At 39.0% G+C, this 26,055-nt stretch overlaps 1 protein-coding gene across 1 annotated transcript in view; it reads left to right on the top strand.

Annotated features, from left to right (window-relative positions):
- LOC130141878 (potassium/sodium hyperpolarization-activated cyclic nucleotide-gated channel 1-like) overlaps positions 1-26,055 on the top strand; it is a 194,435-nt gene that overhangs the window by 31,723 nt on the left and 136,657 nt on the right. Inside the window, exon 2 of the mRNA XM_056323145.1 lies at positions 2,685-3,108. Within this exon, the coding sequence (XP_056179120.1) occupies positions 2,685-3,108 (424 nt within the window). The remainder of the gene's footprint in view (positions 1-2,684; positions 3,109-26,055) is intronic.

Here is a 26,055-nt window from a genome sequence, read left to right as displayed (position 1 = left end):
ATACAGTAGATGATTACCTAGGATGTTATCTTGCAAGGTACTGACTGCAACCTGCAGGATGTTTGGCATTTCTGTCTTCCAAGCAGTGTCAAACAACTAGGTGAAACAACTCTTTCCAAATGTTTGATATTTTTGTTTGGTTGTTTTTTTGTTTTTTACATTGAGTCAGAGTATTGAACCCATCAGCATTGTCTGCAGCCAAGCTCAGCACAATATTTTTAATCACTTTTGAGTAGTTCAGTCATTTCTCATATAATCAGAATAGATAAGCTCATCAGACATTAAGGAAAAATCACATAGTACTTTCTACAAGGTCAGTGAAAGGACTTAGTAATGTCCCAAGAACATGCTAGTGCACTAATAGTGTCTGCCTCAATTTAAAATTGAAAGCTGATCTGGCAGAGATCCAGTTTCCAGAGCACTAACTTGTCTATAGAAGTAATTCTGACCCTGAATGTAAAAAACCACCTGCACATATTCAGGGAGAGACAGAAAGACCCTGTTATAGAAAGGTTTCTGAAAAAATAATGCTGATGTTGTTACATGGCCTCCTAGAACCTTTTTAATCTTATTAGTAATTTTTTCTCTCCTTGACATTTTGAAGGCTGAGAATGAAATAAAGAGATGTTTCATCATTATTTTAAGATTCCTTCTCTAGTTACTCTTGGAAATTGGGAAAAAAATTATGAAGAACACAGCAAAAAAATAATTAAGGACACCACTTACATTGAAATGCCCCGCTAATTACATCATGCCAACTGCAAATACATTTCCAGTTTGGGGTTCCTTTCAGCAGCAGTTTCTAGTGGGCTGAAAATAACATCTTGAATTATGTTTCAAGTTATGTTTTTCCACATTTAAAGCCACAAAGAGATCTTTAGGTATTTCTGTTGGTGCGGTGTTTGGGGGTTTTTTGCTTACTTGTTTGGTTGGGGTTTTGGTGGGGTTTTGGTGGAGTTTTTGTTTTGTGCTTTTGTTGTTTGTTGGTTTGTGTTTGGTTTTTTTTAAATACCTACAAAAATTTAATGTCATATTTCCAGATGTCAGAAAATCTGACACAAATTAGCAGCAAAATTATTCTGGTAAGTCCCACACAGTACTAGAATCTCAAAAAAAGCAGAGAACACCACTTTTTACTGCATGTGTCCCCTCTGGTAAATATATATATGCTCAGCAGTTTCAAGTAGCTGGGCTGATTGTTTTAGCCTCTTTAAATCACCTGTGCTGCTTGGTACAGGCTTTGCTCCTTGCTGGCTTGTTCAATTAGTGGGTCTGGGCTCAAGTTACTTGGGAAATGACCCTTGTTAAGCTGTAGTCTTTACTTAGTTTTGTGTATCCCTTGTGGGTTATTTGCTGTTTCTTCTCCTTCTCCTTAAACTGTTCTGGTGTCTCTGTTGTTTTTGCAGTATCTCTGTTAGTAAATAAGATGTTGGTGTCTTTAATGGGGTTGTTCCAGAAACAGGGGTACTGATGCCTTGCATGGAAAAGTTTTCAAGTCATAGAGTTGCATAATTTAGTTCAGGAGGAACCTGTGGAGGTCATCTAGCCCAACCACCCATACAATGTAGGACTACTGAGTTAGATCAGATCTCCAGCAGAACAAGAGTTTATGCTTTGGGTTTAGGCTTTCTTAGGTTCTGATTCAGTTTAAGTTCTTTTCTTGAACAAGAATAATTTCCTTAGGCAATTTACCCTTCAGGAGTTATATTTTTTTTCTTAATTGTTAGGTATCTATTACTATCCCCTGGAAATCCATCCATCAGGATGGATGGCTCTTCTATATAATAGGTGAGTTTATGTACTGTTTCTATAGTAGATACTAAAGTTATGAGTCTGGTGCTCTACCATCTGTTTCAAGCAGTTAAGTATTCAGAGGGGACCTTTAGATGCTTCTGGAATAAAATAGTGAAATTCAGTATCCATTTTGTACTATGGAAGTTGCAACTATTATTGTCTAGACTTCTTAACTAGCTCTGAAAGAAGATAAGCTATCAGGTGGTAAACTTTCAGTTTATAAAAGTAGGTAAAGGTTTTGATCTTACCTTTTTTCTGTTTCTGTCTTTTGCTTCAGTGTTTTTTTTTTTCCCTCTTCCTATAATTTTATTCCAGCACTGTAATGGTATGAGTACATTTGCAAAGAGGTACTTACATGTAATATGTTATCTGTTAGGTGTTTGGGTTTCTATTTGGATAGAAGCCTTAAAAAAAATATTGCATTGCTAAAGTACTTGTGATTGGTACCAAAGATATTAGTGTGTTTATATAGCTAAAACTAGGTTTTGACAGGGGTCTGGAGAAGTCTGAGTGCCACACATGCACACCTTTCAGATATGCTATGGAATGATAAGCCATGGTGCTGTCTTTATCCTAGGTGTATATTCTTGAGAAGGAAAGCACAAAATGAAACATATTATTTACTTGTTCTTCTCTATTGACTGTGAATATATTGAATGAGTTTAAACATTTTGTTAATGCTAAGCAAACTCATTGTTTTAGCTTCCTCATATATGTTGTATCTCTGTATGAAAGCATAGTATAATTGCTAACTTCATTTGGAGAAAACTGACACAGAGTTTCATTATTGTAATTAATTTGTATAGAACCAAAAATGTACTTGATGTGAAGAAATGGCATGATAGAGACTATATTACAACAACCGTTCTGTTTATTCCTTTTTTTTTTAGGTTTTACTGGGACTTAATCATGCTCATAATGATGGTTGGAAACCTTGTCATTATACCAGTTGGAATCACATTCTTCACAGAACAAACAACACCACCATGGATTATTTTCAATGTGGCATCGGATACTGTTTTCCTATTGGACTTGATCATGAATTTTAGAACTGGGACTGTAAACGAAGACAGCTCTGAAATAATACTGGACCCTAAAATCATTAAGATGAATTACTTAAAAAGCTGGTTTGTGGTTGACTTTGTCTCGTCAATACCAGTAGATTATATCTTTCTCATTGTAGAAAAAGGAATGGATTCGGAGGTTTACAAGACAGCAAGAGCACTTCGTATTGTGAGATTTACAAAAATCCTCAGCCTGTTACGTTTATTACGCCTTTCAAGACTGATTAGATACATACACCAGTGGGAAGAGGTAAGATATTTATGGTTATAACATTTGCTAAGATCTTATTTCTACAAAAAACTGTTCGGGTCTCTCCAAAGATCTACACACAAACGAGAATGGAATAAAGAGTTTTTACTCCCCAGTTAGTGTTATTACATACAGGTGCTAGTAGAAAAGTCTTGTTGGAAAAAAGCATAAAGGAGTAACCATCTTCTGTCTGCTAACCACAGAGACCAAAAACGTGTTTGGGACCATCAGAACAATGAGCATAGATGGGCTCCTACTGAGAATATTAGAAATTTTAGCAACCACCTAAATCTGCATTTGAGTTCGGTGACTAGCATTTATGAAGTTAATACTCTTGTAATAACAAAGAACTTAAAATACATGTTCATATTTTTCTATTTCAGGAGAAATTTAAACCATTTATAATGGAGTAGATTTCCTAGAACTCCCATTATTTGAAGGCTATATGTAGGCTGAATAAATTGAATGCTGACCTTCATAAAAAATGGGTAGTTCAAATTTTGAGTAATTTCCTTCTAAACTGTCAACTTCACTATTTCCAGATGTGACCTTATGCTGCCTGCCAATTTGGCATGACATTTCCAGGAAATTATGGCATTCCGTAATTAGGCATGCTTATGGCTAGTAAGTGTTTAATGCTTTGGCAAATAGCAACGTGATTCAGCCATTTCATTTCTTGCCTGTCCTCATTTCTGTAGTTCTAAATATCATGTTTTAAAAGGAAGTGCTAAAACCAGGAAAAATAATGTCTGTTTTCTAAACCTTTCTTGCAGCAAGTGTAATGAGAATTATTTTATAAAGTATTTTCACAGAAACTGTTAAAATAGATTTGCATAAACTTATTTACCTATTTCAATAAAGATTTATTTAATTAAATTAATATTTAAGGATTATTTGGTACAATTTCTGGTGCTTTTCCTGCTGGTTATCTCCCTTTTAAAGTATTATGTTCATTTTCCAGTTTAATAGAAACCTAAATGCAAAGCCATCTCACAAATAATGTCAGATTATATTTAAAAATTGCATGATTTTGGATGGTACTAAGTATCAAAGCCTAATAAATTTACAGTTGCTTTTCAGAACCCTCCTGAAATAGATAATGGTTTTTTATTAATGTATTTTGTAAATTCTACTTCTTTTTGCCTCTCTGTAATGCAATATAACTATATTTTTGACATAGAAATAGAACACTGCAGTTTTGTACTCAGTTTAACTAAGGCAAATGATTAAGCATATCTTGCTGTTTTACCATAAAGATGTGCTTTTGTCTCTGCATTTTACAGAGATACAACCTTCTGAAATGTGTTCAGTGACATTATTTTCTGGCAGCTTGAGTTAATAGCTTGCCACTATACAGTCCTACTAAGTAGAGAAATTAATACTCTCTTTTTGCCTTCCCACCTGTTTTCAAAAATAAATCAGGTATTCTAAATCAAAAGTGGTTAAATAGAGCACTAAGTGGGACTAGAAGGGACCAGAAGATGTGGTCCAAACCAGCAATAACTGGTGTTTTAGCTCATGTAATCTATAGCTAATGGCTGCTGGTGTCTCCAGGCTGCTTTGATTGCAACTTCACATTTGATTCTACTGGTAAAACTTGCAAAATATTTTTTTGTGTGATATTTTATTTGGCAAGTATTGAAAACTAAATGGAGTCCATCTTTTTGTGTTTGATAATACTTTACAGAGTTCCCTGGATGTTCTTAGGAAGGTGAAAGAGGTTCAGAATTTTTTTTTAGTATTTGAGCCTGCAATAAAGCATCAAGAAGCTCATTGGCTGCTTTTAAAAAAGAGCTCTCGTGACTGTGAAAACATGTGGGACAAGTGATGAATATGTAGACTGAAGCAAATTTTGATAAATCCCAAAATTAAATGTGTGCAAAAGAAAATTTAACCTTTTCTTTAGCATCTTACAGAGGTCAGAAATGAAGGTGTTTATGGATTTTCATATTTACCTTTTGTTATCACAATAGTTGATTATTATTTTGAATGTAGAGTGTGAAACTGTTCTGCACTGTGATTCATTACCACTTTGGAGAAACTGTATGTTATAGCATTGTAATGTTTTAAAACAACAAAACTGGCTAGGGATTAACTTTGCTGAATTAGGAAACAATATTTGGATGATCTCATAGGGGTAGTCAGTGAGACCTTTGCTGCTGATATTAATCTTTCCTGTATTGTGCGTATATGCACATGCACAACAGGGAGACTCTGTTAACTAATTTTTATGACACAGAACTACTGCCTATTTGTGCATGGTTAAAAGGATTTAATAGTTTTTGCATATAGGCTGATGTGTTGGTTTTAAATGTGGTGCAGATAGATCTGAAATACTATGTATTTGGATCCAGAATAATGAACATTATGTCAAAAATATTGAGAGGACAGTCAGTAAACTCATTATTCCACCAGGCAGCTTTACCAGCCGCTCTTCCCCAAGCCTGTAGCATTGCATGGCGTTGTTACAACCCAAGTGCAGGACCTGGCACCTGTTGACTTTCATACAATTGGCCTTGGCCCATCAGTCCAGCCTGTCCAGATCTCTCTGTAGAGCCTTTCTACCCTCAAGCAGATCAATACCCCTGCCCAACTTGGTGTCATCTGCAAACTTCCTGAGGGTACACTCGATCCCCCTCATCCAGATTTTTTGATAAAGATATTAAACAGAATTGGCTACCACTTGTGACCAGCCACCAACTGGTTTTAACTCCATTTACCATAGCTCTTTGGGCTCGGCCATCCAGCTAGTTTTTTTACCTTACGAGGAATATGCAAGTCCAAGCCATGAGCAGCCAGTTTCTCCAGGAGAATGCTGTGGGAAACAGTGTCAAAGGCTTTACTAAGGTCCAGGTAGACAACATCCACAGCCTTTCCCTCATCCACTAGATGGGTCACCTTGTCATAGAAGGAGATCAGGTTCGTCAAGCAGGACCTGCCTTTCATAAACCCATGCTGACTGGGCCTGATCACCTGGTTGTCCTGCACGTGCTATGTGATGGCGCTCAGGATGATCTGCTCCATAACCTTTCCCAGCACTGAGGTCAGGCTGACAGGCCTGTAGTTCCCTGGATCCTCCTCCTGGCCCTTCTTGTAGATGGGCATCACATTTGGTGATCTCCAGTCACAGAATCAGATTTTGGGATGGAAGGGACCTTTAAAGGTCATCTATTCCAAACCCTCCTGCAATGAGCAGGAACATTTTCAACTAGATAAGGTTGCTCAGAGCACCATCTAGCCTAACCATGAATGTTTCCAGGGACGTCCCTGGTTAGTCAGTACTGCTGATAAATGACTGCAAGGGTATTGGTGAGCACTTCTGCCAGCTCACCCAATACCCTTGGGTGGATCCTGTCTGGCCCCATAAACTTGTGTATGTCTAAGTGGTGTAGCAGGTCACCAACCATTTCCCCTTGGATTATAGGGCATCATTCTGCTCCCTGTTGCTGTCATCAAGCTCAGTGGGCTGGATACCCTGAGAACAATTGGTTTTACTGTTAAAGACTGAGGCAAAAAAAGCATTAAGTACCTCAGCATTTTTCTCATCCTTTGTCACTATGTTTCCCCCCGCATCTAAGAAAGATGGAGATTCTCCTTAGCCCTCCTTTTGCTGTTAATGTGTTTATAGAAACATTTTTATTGGGGTTTTTTTTTGCAGTAGCCAAATTAAATTCTAGTTGGGCTTTGGCCCTTCTAATTTTCTACCAGCATAACCTCATGACATCTTTGTAGTCCTCCTGAGTTGCCTGCCCCTTCTTCCAAAGGTCATAAACTTTTTTTTTTTTTCCTGAGTTCCAGCCAAAGCTTTTTTTTCATCCAGGCCAGTCTTCTTCCCCACTGGCTCATCTTTTGGCACATAGGTATGGCCTGCTACTGTGCCTTTAAGATTTCCTTACTGAAGACTGTCCAGCCTTCCTGGACTCCTTTGCCCTTCAGGACTGCCTCCCAAGGGACTTTGTCAACCTCCAGCTCTTTGGAACAGGCCAAAGTCTGCCCCCTAGATATCACACAGAAATGTCTTATTCTACTTTTTGCTATTTTCTTTCTAATAGTCATAGTAATATGGATCTAGAAAAGCTCATAAATACAAGCTTGCTTGAATGCTAAGTTTCAGTAATGTGCTTAAACATTAAGAACTGTGCCATTTCAGGTCCTGCATTAACAATTCCATCTTTTGCTTTCATGTTACCAACACTAATTATCACAGATCATCACTAGTTGTCCTCTTCTTGTTCTGCTTGTTGCCAGCAGTATAAAAATACATATGATGTGTATATGATGTTGAGTCATTATTGTTGCCTAAATAAAAATATTATAAAAGAACACCTGAGTTTTTTCAGACAATAGAAGACTACTTACTTAAGTAGCTTGCTGTTTCTGTGGTAGTAATGCAGATGACTTTTGTCCCGTATACAGAACCAAACTACTCTTTCTTTCCCTTATAGCCTGGTGAGAAGTCAATGTTTTGTGTCTCTCCTTTTGATTACTAACTGGGGAATTTTGTGGGGAGAGATTGAGTTAGGTGGTTACTTGGTAGTATTGGATAAAAACACATATTGTTATTGATTATTTATTTTAACAGGATTGTGTCTCTACAAGATGTTTTTTTTTCTGTCAATGATGGTGTTATACAGTTTTATTTTTTTATTTTTTTTAGTTAATGGTGCCATGGAAATTGGAGGTGACATAATTTTTTTTTCTTTCTTTTCATTCAGTTTTCATTCAGTCCTCCAAGAAGTTAGTTTAAAATATATTTTATAGGCCCTATAAATTTGTGTCAATTAGTGGAGTATTGCAAATAGATACACCAGTACAGGTTGAGTGCATTTTAAAAATAAATTAGCTTAAAGTATGATACACTTCTTTATTGTAGATGCATCAGTGAAATATGAGTTGTCTAGTTTGTGGGGAATGAGGGGAGGAAACCTGATTAAATATCTTTGGGGACAAGAATACTTAGGAGATCCCACCTTCTCTTACTGGCACAAAGTCTGTGAATTCTGCAACAAAGTCTGTATTGATAATTTCTGCCTTCCTACTGTTGAGAAGACTGAAGTAGGAGAAAATTCCAATTTTCTGCCAATTTCTACAGGAAGGAAACAAAATCAAGTTTTGTGTTTTTTGGAAAGTTGTGCTTGGAAATTGCCTCTTATGTATAAATTAATGAATTTGTGCCCTCCCACATAAAGTCTATGGTTTGGAGCAGGTTGTGTAGATCGATGAGGAATATCAAAACCCTGAGCTGTTTGGTGCTTTTTTTTTTTTTTTAACTCAAGAAGTGTTTCTTCACAGGATTAAGTAAATATGCAAACCATGGTGAGTTATTCATGTTGTTTAGTGTGCAGGTACTTGCTTGCATATGTATGTCTTACACAGTTGACTTCTGTTTCGTGCTGGGCTGTATCTCGGACACTTGTGAGGTTTGCTTGGGGCTTCCTCCTTGTTCTGCAGTCTTCCATACCAGATGAAGCTTTTGTCACATGTGCTTGACACATACTGACCAGCTCCACCTGTTGTGTAATCTAGAGGGGATCCCCCCCCCCCCAACCCCCCTTATTTGCTTGCAATTTGAATTACAAAATCTAAGAGTACTCCTTGCTCCACATAGCTATGGTAGAAGATGAACTCTAGCTTCATCATAGCAGAAGTCTCATACCTATCACATGACTGCTGCTTTTATCCATTTGGGGTTACATGGTCTGATATAGAGGTCCCAAATTTTAAGACAACAGACATTTGAGAGGCTGCTTTTCAACCCAAGACTGTACTGTTCTGAAGTATGTTTGTACTTTTCCTATAATGTGACAGCAGCAAGTGTATTAACCTGTTTGTTTCTTTTTTCCTTTCCAAGCCATGGGAATAATTTGTTGATATCTTACATCAGTACATTCTGTCATATGTAGAAGTAACTGAGAAACTACTTCAGTTTCTTTGTGTCGGAGGAATTTTCTTATTTTGGATGTAGCTGATTTATGCATGCTCAAAACCCATGTTTCACCCTGCATTTGATTGGTACATCTCAGTCTTATCTGTGTGGATGTGAACTAGTGCGTGGTACTCCATCAGGACTGGGCTATTAGTGTTCCTACTTCAAACCATACAAGCTGATTATTTAGAACTGTTAAATTGCATGCAGCAGAGGGTTGCTCAGCCTAGTTCCCCAGAGGGAATGCATTCCTTCTGTACCTGTGAATTGTGCTGGCTGTCAGTTCATTACTGGGTAGGATTCAAAGTGCTGGTATTTCTTTCTAATTCAATTGGGATGTTGGCTAATGGATAGTCTGTCTCTATGCCAGCAACTGAGAGCAAGGTATTTAATCTGCAAACTCTGATCCTATGGAGCCAGAACCCTGACTACTAGCCCTTTTCTTTTTCCACTTAAAATTAGAGAGTTTAAAGGCAATTTCCTTAATACTGTTGAGGCTGTTGATACTATGTTTTGATAGTGTAGTTTTAGTTTGCTAAATATAATTTGCCTTTATGTGTACAACTGAAATGCTAGAAAAGATACATAAATAATACATAAATTCAAAAATAAAACATTATAAAACATGAAAGAACATGTGAATGAAAATATTTCCATAGGAGCAAAAATCAGTCTCATAATATTTAGATATGCAAATTTCAGTGCTGTTAAATAATTTTTTTTTCTTTGTCATGTAACTTACAAGCCTATTCTCTCTGGTTTGCTAAATGGAATGCCTAATACAGTCTTTACTAAATTGGTAGTGTTCCAAATGGGAAATTATAATGGATCTCATTTCATGCAAACCTTTTTGTTTATATGTAACTATCCATATTTTAATATTAGGTGGGTAAATTGTGCTCAGTTGTGCCAGTGCTTTTTCCTTTATTTCAATGAAAATTGAGTAAAGTACATATCATTGCAGCTAAAGTATACATCCATGAAATATCACTGATGTAGATGATGGAGCATACTCTCAAGTTATTTTCATTCTTTTATATTCTGTACAACAATAGGAAAATGCACATAACTGATAGAGGCAATTAGAAGGCATTATGATCCATGGTCTCCTAATAATAGAATACTAACTGCTAAAACAGAACAGCACATTTGTAGAGCAGGCAATTACCAAAATGCAAGCAAGACATAGAGTATTCTGGTTTTTAATTCCCTACTTTATGACCTAAGCGTAATCACTTTCATGGGAGGAATAATACATCTTCCTACAGAATAAATAGGAAGCGAGTGTAAAGTTTCTTGCTTCATGTTTTTATGCCCTTTTTAAGACTGTTCAAACTGACCTGCCTTTCTTGTGTACATATGCCAATAGAGTAATTGTGTGGTGATGATGTTTTCCCTATGAGATAAACCATGTAGAACATAGCCTGAGATAAATTTCCCTGAACTCAAATGCTGGAAGATAATATTTTTCTTCTTTATATGAGTTTGTCTGGCTTCTATAGTAATGGGCCTGTTGCTGGGAGTCTTGGCTGTAGACCCAAGAAGGTGGGTTCGTTCCTGCAGTAGCATTTCTAGGTGATGACAGTCAATCAGTTTTGAAAATGATCAGAACTGCATCAGCCTGTCTTTGACACTGAAGTGTAATATGTTTTTATAGAAGAATTTTTTAAAAGTCTAATTTGTTGTTTATTATTTTTTAAGCTGTTCTGGAGCTAATTCCTTGTTTTGCATGTGCTAGAGCTTGCATGCATTGCTCCTGGTTGCAGATTTGGAAAAAAAGCCTCTTATTCTTCCATCCTAAGCTTGTAGCATGAGCAAAAAGCCCCCCTTAGCTTTCACGAGGTAATGGTCTGATGGATATGCTCCATGTTAGGTAGGAGGGGAGGTAGGGGATGTTTAGTTCTCTTCTGAGATAGAGCTGATGACTGCTCACCAAGTTGTACTGTTCCTTCCCTGGAGCTGAAGAGCCATCAGAGAAGTTGATGATGGCCAAAGAGCTGTTTGGGCAGGCCTTGATCTAGATCATGATTCACTGTTTGGACACTGCAATATTGCAGAATCCTTCCTGTGGTAAGCGCGTGTGTTGTAAGATCCCTTTGGTTTTCTGCAGTGATGAGACAGAAGGGGAACCCATGAATTGTATTTTTCATTTTTTTTTCTGCTGTATTTTAACAAGAATGACGATTTTAGGGTTTTTTCTTTGTAGGCTAAACACAGTCCATTCAGATATCTCTGCGTTTTCACCTTTGTATTAATTGTGACCAGTTCAGAATTACTTGTTTTCACTTCTAATTTACTCAGCAACAGTAATTTAACTAAAAGATATTCTTAGCTTGTCACTAATGCCTTGTAAGATTTTTTCCCCTCTGTATTTGTTTGCATAATACCAATAGATTTTTGCATGTAAAGAAACCAGTCGAATAAATACCTTAGATTTGTGCCCAGATTTTAATTTGTCTTGGTATTCTTTTTATGTAGCTGCTAGGTCAAGTCATCTTTGGAGATTGTTAGAGATACATTATGGCCGTTTTATGCTGTCTTAAATAGACTTTTAAAGTAAAATTTTAGAAGACAAATTTTAAATTGGATTGCTAGTCTAAATGGTAAAATATGTCCTGATGGGAGCATAATGGGAGATTTGTAATGCACTGTAATAATATCTAATACTTTTTTTTTTTAAGAAAGCAACAAGATGCCCTTACAGAGCATTGCTACTAATTGAAAGTTGAGGCACAAATTATGCAGGAAAAACAAATCATAAAAGTGTATGGGTAGAAGCTGGGTATGAACAATTTAACTTTTTCCTAACATTTGGCCACAAGAAGCATTTAATTTCTTAAATTAATTAGTCATGTATTAAAGAGTGAAAAGATAATTTGTTAGATTTCAAGGTGATAGAATTCTATGTTTTACTTTAAGGAGAAAGTTTTCAGTTGCTGTGAACAGCTTTTTAAATAAAAAAACCCAAACCACCAATATATCCTCTCATTCCCTTCTGTGGAGAACAGTGTGTTAGTGAAACTGCAGGTTTTAATTAAGGAACGTGGATTTTGTGGGAGAGCATTGCCTCAGTTATCTCAGAAAGGTCTGAGAGGTAGAAAATGGAGATATCTGGAGAACTTGTGCTGAGCTGAGCTGGATAGACTGACTGTGAACTGCTGCCCTTATTTATTCTCCCAGTCTGCAATGTTCCTTAATTCATCTGGGCATTTTATCAAATAAGACCAGGACTGAAAAAATACAGATTTCACCGCATGTCAATGGGCTGAGTATCATATTTTGATCAAATTTGACTACCTTCTAATACAATAAAATACCTGGGATACTACTTGTTTAAGTAGGTTTCTGAGGACAATGGAATAATGATTTAATAGTTAAATAGGAACAAGATTCTGCTTTATAAGCATAAAATGGTCTGAATTAACCACTTAGGAAGTAAGATGCAAATGTATAAACCTATTTAGAGAGTGCTGAGGATCTGAGATTGCAGTGTAGAAATGACTTTTCCAACTGCAAGTTATATTTAATGTGTTATTTCTAACCTGAATCTCATGGAGTTTATTCTAAATAGCTATGACATTATCCCACATGCGTAATGTATGATTTAAATATAGTTGTGACCTGAAAAGGACAGGAAAATAACCTAATTCAGAAATTGTCAGAGCTGTGCTCCTTGCTTCCAAGCAGAAATTAAGTCTGTGATCGAACTGTTACACTCTCCTCAACATACTGCTCTGGGAACACACTCTCTCACCATTTTAATCTTCCTTAACCCAGACATGTGCTTTGCCATAGCCTTTCCACGTGTCTAGGCTCATAGTGTTTTCCTCTATTACTTATTGTTATCTTAAAACAGGTCTTTTTTTTCCAGCCTCTGCTTTCAGAATTGATGGCAACAAGCTTAACTATACATCTGCCTACTTTGGTATGGCACCTTGTAGTTGCACTGGCTTTCTTTACAGTAAATGTTGCAACTGTTGTCATTGATCTGGCAGGAACTGCTGCTGTGCAGTGTACTTGGTGTCATTTCAATCTTGGTTTTGTATGATAAAATGTTATGGAATGGAGATCCTGCTTTGCATCCAAGTGGGTGCTCCTAGGTGAAGAGCTGTAACAGTAAAACCCTGTATAGCACATGCATGGGAAAAACCATCTGTAAAAAACTGAAAGTGGATGAATGGCTAATTATGATATAACTGCTGTAATCTTGCCAGAGCCGTTGGCTCTGTGTGATTGGGCTGCCTGTAGGAGAGAGGAAAAGTGAAATTGTCAAAAAAAAAAAAAAAAAAGTGAGAAAATAATGGTAATTCAAACAAATGTGCATGTACATATTTATGTGAATATGTCTCCAAGTGTGAGCCAAGTGTGAAGGTTCCTAAGATTATCTGTGTACCTGAATAGAAACAAGAGAAAACTGTCCTATCTACAGACTATCTCTCCAGATTAATTCTCCATGCATTGTATGCTCTCTAGATTAATTTTCCATGCATTGTATGCTCAGTTTACCTTACTTGACTGAAAATATTCAAAGGCTCGTGACAAACAATCTTTTATTTCCACTAAACCCTATAAGCTTTGCTGCTGAGTTGATGCTTCTGTTCATACTCTTAAGATGGTGGCATACAAGATTTAGGGCCAAAACCTGAACCTGGAGAGAGAGCATTGCTGTGTGTAATTTAAAATGAATCTGTTTTTAAGAATACCTTCCTGTGGGATTTCCAAAGCACATTATTGAGAAAGGTGTAGTAGCTCTCTTCAAGATGATAAATTCTTCCCTCAACGAAAGCCATGAATTGTCTTCATCTGTCTCAAAAAAGACTGGGCATGTCACCTGAGAATTGTTTTCCAACTTTTTAAATTTAATGTCAGATATGTTTTAACAAGGAAATGAAAAAAAAAAAGGCAATTAAAATGTGATTTCAACAGGCAAGGGTAACTTCTAGAACTGCTGTATTTTTTTGATCAAGAAGTTTTAAGATATTGAACTCAAACAAGTAACTTTATATATAGTCATAATTTATTGGGATCAACACTTGAGTAGTTTGTCTGATTACATATATTTTCAAAAAGGTGAGGTACTCTCTTCTTGCAGAGACTGCAATGAACTAAGCCAAACACTGTTTTTCCTTTAGAATCAATCATATAAACACTCTTCTTCCCATCACTTATTTCCCATGGCAAAACCAATCTATACCATAAATGTAGCATTCTTTTTATCCTTTTTATTATGTGACATTTTTAGTAATTGAATACACATCTTAGTCCTACGTAGATTCTTATTTATATTTCTGTTAATGTTTGTGTATCACAAATGTGTACATTATTGATCTTTTTAAAACAGTTTTTAAAAAGTTCAGTCTGTTTATTGGGGCTCTTAATTGACATAGTAACTGCCAGGCAATGGAAATGAAGATGTTGAAATACTTTGCATGAATAAAATTAATCAGCCCTGTAATGTTTTTTATCAAAAGCAAATCCATGTATTTTTAAAATGATTATTAAATAAATTCTGGTAAACTTTACATGCTTTCTTCCTTCTCATTTAATCTTCCCATCATTATTCCCATGGAAGCTAGTGAAAATAAAATGAATCAACACTAAGATTTTTACATTTACTATTTTTCTGTTTATTAACATAATTGAATCACTAGTTCTTGTCAGCTCTTGTTTCTCTCCTCATTTAAACAGTTTTGAAACTTATAGTCCCAAATGAGTCATGATCATGGCCCTATGGTTTTCCTTCCAGTTTCTCTAAAAGTTTTCCTCTGATGTCAAACAGATCATGGTGGACTTTAGAAGCTGTGATTATGTCATTCAGAATTAGAAAATTTAGCCCAGTAGTAGATTGTCATCTGAGCAGTGCAAAATAATTCCCCACCAATATAAAGCTATCACTTTTTGATAAGTCATGAAAGAGCTATAGCTTGAGATAGTTAAGGCTTGAATTGTTATACGTTTGAGGAGTCTCATTTTCCTTTAATTCTCCTTTTTTCATCTTTTGACAGTAAGCTTTTTGGAGCAGCAGTGCATCTCTAGCTCTATGTTCCAGTGCTAAATATACTCAAAAAATGTAACAATATATTAATCATTATGTGTGCTAAACCTAGGGGAGCAGAGAGAAGGTGGGGAAGAAAAGAAAATCTAGCGAGAGAAGGGGCAAGCAATCTCATGACCGTAAATGACCTTTTTTTTTTTTCTTCTCTATAAATGGTGCTGCTTGTTAGCTGCTGCTGTCTAGAAAACCAATATCAAAAAGTTCAACTGTGATATTTTCCTTGACTACCATCTTTTAGTTTAAGCTATGTGAAAATTATACAAGTGATATGGCTGGCAGTAAAATAGACCTTTTGAATCGTGTCCACTATCCTGATGACCAGCTTGTGGCTGGAAGCTGAAAACTCTATTAATTTTTCCCTGACTGTGTTCTTGTCATTGCAAATACTCAGCAGAATCAGTCTGGTGAAAAAGAAACAAGATGGGTGGTGCTCGCAAGAAAATGTCTCTCTGAATTCTTGAGAGAAAGTATATTCAATGTAACTTCTTAATCTGCTAAATAGTGCTTTTATTAATTTTATGTGTAAATATTTTTCTTTTACTATATTTTCATAATTGTTATTATGGAAAGAATGAATGATCTTCACAGAAATTATGACTATATTAGAACGATGTCTGGCAGTTTAGGACAATGAAGGAATTTATACTGGAAATCACAATTTCTGATACTTTCTCTCAAGATGGCTTGAAGACTTACTAGCCTTAGCTTATTTTTTTCTGTTTTCTTGAACAGCACCATCTTTAATTCTGTGTTGGTTTTGGGACTCCAGTTTTGACTGGCATCTCCAGGTTTGCAGTAATCTTATGATATAAAAATTGAAATAATTAGTAAATTACAAAGGTATATTCTTGCTGGTTATTATGCCAGTTAAATTGCCTTGTTCTAATTCTTGGATGTCCATCAATCTTTGGTGGTCTGGGATGCTTAGGGCAGTTTGAGACAGGTGTAAAAGCAGGTTTCTAGCTACCTAGAGGACTTCAGTAGGGTCAGGCACATGCAGACCCTATCAGGGGTAGACAGCAGCTGAGCTGGACTGTTGTGAACACTATACTTGGGACTGAATATCTCAGATTCACCCATGTTCTGCTTCCTCAGCTCTAGTCCTAAGTGTTTGCTCTACAGTATTAGCACCATTTCCCCTCTCCATTTGCATGTATGTAACATTTTGTGTATGTGGTATTCCAGGCGGTTAGCAGAGTAGGTATATACTATTTTGGGACCTGACATTCTTTTTGCTGGATGATTTATGCTTGAAAACCTGATATAGGAATGCAGAGATACAAATGTGTTAAATATTTTTTTTAGCATTGTCACATTTCTGATGTTTTACATGGATAAAGTTTATCAAACTATAGTTTACTTTTAAATAGTGTCATGGTTTCAGCTGGGCTAGAGTTAATTTTCTTCTTAGTAGCTAGTACAGTGCTGCGTTTTGGCTTTGGTGTAAGAACAATGTTGATAGCACACTGATGTTTTTAGTTGTTGCTGGGTAATGTTTATACTAAGTCAAGGACTGCTTAGTTTCTAAGGCCTTGCCAGCCAGAAGGCTGGAGGGGCACAAGAAATTGTGAGGGAACACAGCCAGGACAGGTGACCCAAGCTAGCCAAAGGGATATTACATACCATATGACGTCATACTGAGTATATATAAGCTAGGGAAAGAAGGAGGAAGGGGGGGGTACATTTGGCATTATGGCATTTGTCTTCCCAAGTAACCATTACATTTGATGGAGCCCTGCTTTCCTGGGGATGGCTGAACACCTGCCTGCCCATGGGAAGTGGTGAATGAATTCCTTGTTTTGCTTTGCTTGTGTGTGATGTGGCTTTTGCTTTACCTATTAAACTGTCTTTATCTCAACCCACGAGTTTTCTCACTTTTACACTTCTGATCTTTTCCCCATCCCACTGTGGGGGGAGTGAGCGAGCAGCTGTGTGGTGCTTAGTTACCAGCCAGAGTTAAACCACAACAGTCCTTTCTTGGAAAATGCTGAGCCAGACCAGGACCCCTGGCCATGCCCCAGTGGGTACCTCTGTACCAGCACCTTCCCAAATGTACTCAAGTAACCTCCAGCTGTTTTTTCACACCGAGAAGTATACTCCCAGGCATTTATTCTGCAACACCTTTTCAGTCCCCCCACCTCTTCCTTTATGTCATGGAAGTATCTGTGCCCTGTGCTTGCAGGCAGTGGTTGTGGAGGGTCCAAGCCTGTTACTGAATTTGTAGCTCTGAGACCTTCAAGTCTGTTTCCATAGTTGAAGATGTAAAACACAAGAGATTTTAGTGACAGTTTTTACTTATACTAGTACAAATAAACATACCAAGACAACATATGCTTCAGTTTCTGTTTTTACAGTTTGAAACAAAAGAGAGAAAACCAGTTTCTAAACTTGTCATATGTCATATTTTCTGATTTAAACAGAAAAATTTTGCAGGCCATCCCAGATGAAAGCTACAGAATGTAGAGTTGTTACAATCACGTTTGTTCCCCATTAAACATTTCCCCCTATAGTAGCACTGCTTTATTTTATAAAGAGAAACAAACCCAAGAAAGTCCACTATATTGTGCACTAATGTCTTGAAGAAAGGAAGGTGGAGACCGGGAAGCCCTTCCCTCCCTGATCTAAAGGGCTTTGGGTAGGGTTGGCATGGGAAAAGGTTTATGCTGGCACACTGCCCTACTTGTCCCTACATGATTCCTTTTGCTTGTGTGAGCACCTAATAGAGAGTGACTCTGCCCTAATGATGGGTGCACTCATACTGAAGGAGAGGCAGCATGGGTATACGCGGGTTTTATGGAAAGACAGTTTCATGACACACAGAAAGGATAATGCCTCAACCCTGACATTTCCCATTGACTAGCTGTCAGCAGATCTGTGCTCCCTATTATGACTAAGCATCATCACCTGAAGTGTCCATCTCTTCCCCCAAAATCAGGCAGGGAGCCCAGACATCCATTAAGCACTGGAGAGCAAATATGTCAGAATGTGCTACCTAGGGGCCTTAGACTTGGCTATTAAAGCTACTCTCAAGTGACAGTTTTGAGAATTTACTTCTATACAAAAGAAATAAGGTGTATGACCTGGAGAGAATGAAAAGATGAAGCTAGTTTAGCTTTGCCTTATAATATTTTGGATTCAGTGATCCAGTCTGCTCATCTCAACTGAATTCAATGGGGCTGCACTGGTGAAAATGAGCAGAATTTTCCATGGAAACTCTGGACTCTCTTCAAGATATACCTTGCTGACCCATACCATTCATTTGCAACAGGAAAAACTAGATATGTCTGCTGAATAGTGCTTTTAAATGTGGACCAGAAGAAAAAAACCCAACATCTAAACTTATTGAACTTTTTTTTTAAGTTGCTCTTGTGTTTAAATGTAAAGCAGGTAACTGGCATAGTTTGTTCCAGTTCTGAGACTGTCAGAGCTTTGCAGTGATACTGCTACCTTAGTTGATATAATCATAGAATCATTTAGGTTGGAAAGGGCCTTTAAGATCATAGAGTTCAACAGTAAACCTATGTCGTGGTTAAACCCTGGCTGTCAACCAAGCACCACGCAGCTGCTCGCTCACTCCCCCTCACCCAGAGGGATGGGGAGGAGAATCTGAAAGGTAAAACTCAAGTGTTCAGATAAGAACAATTTAATAGGTAAACCAAAAGCCACACATGCTAGCGAAGCAAAACAAGTAATTCATTCACCACTTCCCATCAGCAGGCAGGTGTTCAGCCATCCCCGGGAAAGCAGGGCTCCATCACACGTAGCAGTTACTTGGAAAGACAAACGCCATAATGCCAAACATCCCCTCCTTCCTCCTCCTTTCCCCAGCTTATATATACTCAGTATGACATCATATGGTATGGAATACCTCTTTGGCTAGCTTGGGTCACCTGTCCTGGCTGTGTTCCCTCCCAATTTCCTGTGCCCCCCCAGCCCTCTGGCTGGCAGGGCCCAAGGAACTGAAAAGTCCTTGTCTTAGTATAAACATTACCCAGCAACAACTAAAAACATCAGTGTGCTATCAACATTGTTCTTACACCAAATCCAAAACACAACACTATACTAGCTACTAAGAAGAAAATTAACTCTATCCCAGATGAAACCAGGACAACCTAACATTGCCAAGTCTGCCACTAAACCATGTCCCTAAGCACCACATCTACATGTCTTTTAAACACCTCCAGGGATGGAGACTCAACCACTTCCTGGGCAGCCTGTTCCAATGCTTGATAACCCTTTTGGTGAAGAAATATTTTCCTAATATCCAATCTAAAACTCCCCTGGCACAACTTGAGGCCATTTCCTTTCATCCTATCACTTGTTACTAGGGAGAAAGAGGCTGACACCCACCTTGCTACAACCTCCTTTCAGGAAGTTATAGAGAGCAAGAAAGTGTCTCCTGAGCCTCTCCTCCAGACTAAACAACCCTAGTTCCCTCAGACACTCCTCATAAGACTTGTGCTCTAAACCCTCCACCAGCTTCGTGGCTCTTCTTTGGACATGCTCCAGCACCTCAATATCTTTCTTTAGTGAGGGGCCCAAAACTGAACACAATATTTGACATGTGGCCTCACCAGTGCTGAGTACAGGGGAACAATCACTTCCCTTGTCCTGCTGGCCACACTATTTCTGATGCAAGCCAGGATGCTATTTGCCTTCTTGGCCACCTGGGCACACTGCTGGCTCATGTTCAACCAGCTGTTGACCAACACCCCTAAGTCCTTTTCTGCCAGGCAGCTTTCCAGCTGCTCTTCCCCAAGCCTGTAGCATTGCATGGGGTTGTTACGACCCAAGTGCAGGACCCAGCACTTAGCCCTGTTGACATTCATACAATTGGCCTCTAACCATTGATCCAGCCTGTCCAGATCCCTCTGTAGAGCCTTTCTACCCTCAAGAAGATCAATACCCCTGCCCAACTTAGCATCATCTGCAAAATTCCTGAGCGTGCACTTGATCCCCTCATTCAGAGCAATTGGTCTTGCTATTAAAGACTAAGGCAAATAAGTCATTAAGTACCTCAGCTTTTTTCTCATCCTTTGTCACTATGTTTCCCCCTGCATCTAAGAAAGATGGAGATTCTCCTTAGCCCTCCTTTTGCTGTTAACGTGTTTATAGAAACATTTTTTTTTTTGCAGTAGCCAAATTAAATTCTAGTTGGGCTTTGGCCCTTCTAATTTTCTACCAGCATAACCTCATGACATCTTTGTAGTCCTCCTGAGTTGCCTGCCCCTTCTTCCAAAGGTCATAAACTTTTTTTTTTTTCCTGAGTTCCAGCCAAAGCTTTTTTTTCATCCAGGCCAGTCTTCTTCCCCACTGGCTCATCTTTTGGCACATAGGTATGGCCTGCTACTGTGCCTTTAAGATTTCCTTACTGAAGACTGTCCAGCCTTCCTGGACTCCTTTGCCCTTCAGGACTGCCTCCCAAGGGACTCTGTCAACCTCCAACTCTTTGGAACAGGCCAAAGTCTGCCCTCTGGAAGGAAAAGGATCTATAATGTTTCTTTCTGACATCTTTTTTTCTGACCCTGGGCAGAAAACATGTAGGTCAAAAGGTAATATTAAATCAGTGATATATGTATATTAATAATAAGTATGTAAATGAAAAAAATAGGGAAAGCATTGAATAAAAATGTCAAGACAGTTGGAAAATAATAAGGTCTAAAGAAACCAGTTATAATATGATAGATGTGTATTTTCTTGGTATCAATCTCATTTGTAGATAGTTGCATCTTCTGTAAGTTTTTTCTTATACTGTTATTTCTGAACCAAATTTTTTCAGGAATACAGGATCAGTCTCTCATTTTATGATTATCATTGGTCTCCTTAGACATGTGAGTTTAGAATAATGTGAGCATGAATTTCTTTGTGTATATATAACACAGAAATTATTTAGAAGTAGAACAATCAAAAGGGCAGCAATTTGTGTGACTGGAAAGTGCAAGGGAGACTCAGAATAGAGATATGATACCAACGCCCTTTTCCAGGAGTATGTGAAAATGATGTGAATTAAGTATCTATTGTAGTTTAACCCCAGCTGGCAACCAAATACCACACAGCGGCTCACTCACTCCTCCTGACCCAGAGGAATTGGGAGGAGAATCAGAAAGGAATGTAAAACTCAAGGGTTCAGATAAGAACAATTCAATAGGTAAAGCAAAACCCACACACGCAAACAAAGCAAAACAAGGAATTCATTCACCACTTCCCATCAGCAGGCAGGTGTTCAGCCATCCCCAGGAAAGCAGGGCTCCATCATGCATAATGGTTACTCATGAAGACAAATGCCATAATGCCAGATGTCCCCCCCTTCCTTCTTCTTACTCCAGTTTATATACTCAGCATGACGCCATATGGTATGGAATACTTCTTTGGCTAGCTTGGGTCACCTGTCCTGGCTGTGTCCCCTCCCAATTTCCTGTGCCCCTCCAGCCCTCTGGCTGGCAGGGCCCAAGGAACTGAAAAGTCCTTGACTCAGTATAAACATTACCCAGCAACAACTGAAAACATCAGTGTCCTATTAGCATTGTTCTCACATCAGAGCCAAAACACAGCACTGTACTAACTGCTAAGAAGAAAATTAACTCTATCCCAGCTGAAACCATGACAATGGCAGATGAAGGGGCTATGTTTCCACCCCTGGGGCAGTTGATTCCAGGAATCCAAGCGAAGGCAAACTGTGGCCTGCACTCTGCTCCCAAAGGGATTGAGAAAAACACATTTGCAATATCAATAGTGGCATACCACTTGGCTGCCTTTGATTTCAATTCATATTGAAGATCTAGCATGTCTGGCACAGCAGCACTCAATGGCAGCGTGGCATCATTCAGGGCATGATAGTCCACCGTTAGTCTTCATTCTGCATTAGGCTTTCACATTGGCCATGTGGGGCTATTAAAGGGTGAACGATTTCTGCTGATCATTCTGTGGCTCTCTGTTCAGTGAACCAGCTTGTGGATGGGAATCAGGGAGTCTCGGTTGGTGCAGTATTGTCACTGGTGCACTGTTGTAGTAACAATCAGCACCTGTTGTTCTTTGACCTTCAGCAACCCCACCACAAATGGGTCTTCTGAAAGGCCAGGGAAAGTAGACAGCTGCTTAATTTCCTCTGTTTCCAAGGCAGCTATACCAAAAACCCACCAATACCCTTTCGGATTCTTGAAATACCGTCTCCTAAGATAGTCTATGCCAAGGATACATGGAGCTTCTGGGCCAGTCACAATGGGATGCTTTTGCCACTCATTCCCAGTCAAGCTTATTTCAGCCTCCAATACAGTTAGCTGTTGCGATCCCCCTGTTGCTCCAGAAATACTAATTGGTACTGCCCCTTCATAGCTTGATGGCATTAAAGTACACTGTGCACCTGCATCTACTAGAGCTTTATATTCCTGTGGGTCCAGTGTGCCAGGCCATCGGATCCACACAGTCCAATATACCTGGTTATCCCTGTCCTCCACCTGGCTGAAGGCAGAGTCACTCTAATCCTGGTCTAGGGACTCCCCACTAGGATGGGTAGCGGTGTGAAGCGGATATAGCGTGGAGTGGTTCCGCTCACTCATGTCTTGCCAGAATAGGTTAGAATTCCTTTTCACAGGATCAAGAGTAAAGTCAGCCCTATCACTCTGGGTGAGTGTCCTCTGGAGAGTGGAGCAGCAACCTTCCTGGAAGGTTATTTGTGATTGTTTTTCCTTGTAGTTCACGCACTCGTGTCTCCAGAACTGAGGTAGGTTTTCTATTCCACCTCCTCATGTCCTCTCCATGGTCCCACAGGTAAAACCACAGAGTACCCCATGGTATGTATCTTCTATATTCTCCCTCCCAAACAGAAGGGCGTCTACGGTTGATAGCTGAAATGTGGGTCTGTATTGGTGGAGAGCAGGACATATTCTTGTTAAGCCGCTGTACCAGTCTCTCTACAGCTGAGATGATGGAGGTAGAGACACTATCTTCATAGTCTTGGAGATGATGAACCACTTCATCCACTGTTGGTGGTGCAGTGTCTGACCAACCCATTACTGCCAATGAGTTGGCATATGCTGATGGTGCGCTCTGTACCAATTTCTGCCACATGGGTTGTGTGCATTGCACTTCATCAGGGTCCGTGTGTGACTGTGGGTCATCCAGGTTATAATAAATCATCTCTTTCACAGCTAATACCCTCAAGTACTGAATACCCTTATCTATTGCAGTCCACTTGGTTGGGTGACATGTAATATCCTCCTTGTAGGGTTACCTTTCCTTAATGCTTCACAGAAGTCACTTCCAGAGGTTGATGGCTTTCGTTCCTTTTCCAATTGCCCTATCAATGGCCCCTTCTTCAGATAGTAATCCCAGCTGCTTGGCTTCCCCACCCTCCAAGTCTATACTATTAGCCCCATTATCCCAGCATCGAAGCAACCTGGTGAGAATATGTTCACCTGATTGACAGGCAAAATCTTTCTGCATATCCCACAGTTCACTCAGAGATAGAAATTGAGAGGTTACCTCTTGTTTGCTTTCTTCATCTTGTTCCTGTGATGGTCCTGCTGCTTCATTCTCCTTTACCAAGTGAGTTGCTTTCTGTTTCCATTTCTTCTTATCTACAGGGGCCACTGACACTGACACATGCTGGTCTTCTGCATTGGTCATTTTGGGGGTGTCCTGGTTTCAGCTGGTATAGGGTTAATTTTCTTATTAGTAGCTGGTGCAGTGCTTTGTTTTTGATTTGGTGTGAGAACAATGTTGATAGCACACTGATGTTTTTAGTTGTTGCTGGGTAATGTTTATACTAAGTCAAGGACTTTTCAGTTTCTTGGGCCCTGCCGGCCAGAGGGCTGGAGGGGCACAGGAAATTGGGAGGGGACACAGCCAGGACAGGTGACCTGAACTAGCCAAAGAGGTATTCCATACCATATGACATCATGCTGAGTATATAAACTGGGGGAAGAAGAAGGAAGGTGGGAGACATCTGGCATTATGGCATTTTTCTTCCTGAGTAACTGTTAGATGTGATGGAGCCCTGCTTTCCTGGGGATGGCTGAACACCTGCCTGCTGATGGGAAGTAGTGAATGAATTCCTTGTTTTGCTTTGTTTGCATGTATGACTTTTGGTATACCTATTAAATTCTTTTTTTCTCAACCCTTGAGTTTTACATTCCTTTCCAGTTCTCCTCCCCATCTCTCAGGGTGAGGGGAGAGTGTGCGAGCGGCTGCGTGGTGCTTAGTTTCTGGCTGGGGTTAAACCACGACAGTCCTTTTTGGCACCCAACATGGGGCACGAAGGGTTTGAGATCGCAGCTTTCATTAGAATGTGCTAGTTTGAATTTATAGCTGTTATAGCTGTTTAGCAACAAAAGGGCAGTTTTCTGTGGTTTCTATGGGGCTTGCTTGCCTTACTGTATATTAGACTCCAGCGCTCATTAGTGGCTGTTTCTTGCTTTCACTGCTTGCTGTACTGCTTATCATCTTACTGTGTTGTGCAAGGGAACATTTTGATAACAGCAATGCCGATGCGCCTGGGCTGGCAGATGGCCAGGGCATCATCACTGCTCTTTCGTGCTGCTTTACTGGAAAGGCTGGAGCTCCACCGTGAACTGGAGTCAAAGGGACTGTGTGACCTGAGGATGAGTCCACATGGAAGCAGGACACTCCAAAGCCCCTTATGGTCTGGGAGGAAGAAATAATGTTAGTACAAATATCTCCCTGAAGTGAGGAGAGTATGGTGATGAAGGATACACATTAAAGACCGTGAAGATCAAAGGCATATACAGAGTGGTGCAGTGCCCCCGTTGCTGTGGTTTAGGAGCAATCCTTTAGGAGCTAAAGGGAGTGGTTGGTAATTTCTGTGCTGAGAGTTTGTATTTACAAACTTATATGTGAAAGTTCTTGCTGTGAGCTCATCACTAGCAACTATTTTTGTACCCATCTCACCTATCCTGATTACAATGCTATCAAATTGCATAGTCATGTTGGAATTAGATTTGCTGAAGACTGTGATACAGAGGTTTCTGAGTTGGCTTTTCCCCTGTATCCCATCATGTGTTCCATACCCTCTAGGCAGCCACCTCCCTCAGTCCAAAAAATGCAGTAGTGTTGACTTGGCTTGATAGGCTTTACGCCTGGACATGGGGACCGAGGCTTTTTTTGGACAGCCCTGGGAGAAGCCTGGCAAGGTATTATTTGGTCTATTTAAATAAAATATGTCATTTTCCATGAAAAGATAAGATTGCTGTTATTGATACTCTGTCTCTGAAATGGCACATAAAATTAATTTTTGTGTGGTCTCTAATTCTCCACAATAACAATGTTTAAAAATTAATTTCATGTCTCTTGTTCATGCTATTTATACCATTTTTTTCTTGAACTTCTCTAGTTCTGTTGAAAAAAAGGAGCTAATTCCTTCCAGCTCAGCAAAGTGCATTTGCAACCTGCTGTCATTAAACAGCTAAAGCTGGAACATCATGGGGACTTTGCTGTCCCAGTCCCTGGCACTATTCTCTTATTCTGCAGCTACAAAGAACATGTTGTTACATAACATATTTTTTAGTGTCACAGCAGGCAGCTAGCAAAACGAAAACTGAAAATTAGGTTATTTTAGTTAGGAAAAAGCAACAAATATATGAAATTATTCAGATCCATTTTATCTACAAATATAAAAGTTTTGAAAAGCTCTGAAGAGAAGTTGTCAGCATTAAAATTCTCACCAACTCCATTTTGGGCATTAGATAGTGTCACAGCTCCGGTGTCTCTATTTCACCTCTTGTGTTTCTGTGAGCTCATTTACAGATTACAGTCTTTATCTAAAAAGTCTGTCGCAGAACTTTTGGCTATCATTTTTAAACACAGGTGCTTAAAGTGGTTATGGTATATTCGCATGCAGATGCCTAAATAAAAATGGCCTGATTTGCAGAGGTGTGATCAATTCTAGGTCCAATTGAAATCAATGGGAACTGATGGAGTGCTCAGTTCTTTTGAAAACCAGGCCATTTAT

This window comes from Falco biarmicus, chromosome W (genome assembly GCF_023638135.1).
Source record: "Falco biarmicus isolate bFalBia1 chromosome W, bFalBia1.pri, whole genome shotgun sequence".
NCBI lineage: Eukaryota > Metazoa > Chordata > Aves > Falconiformes > Falconidae > Falco > Falco biarmicus.
Note: the sequence above shows the minus strand (reverse complement) of the source record. Positions and strands in the feature narration are given on the sequence as shown.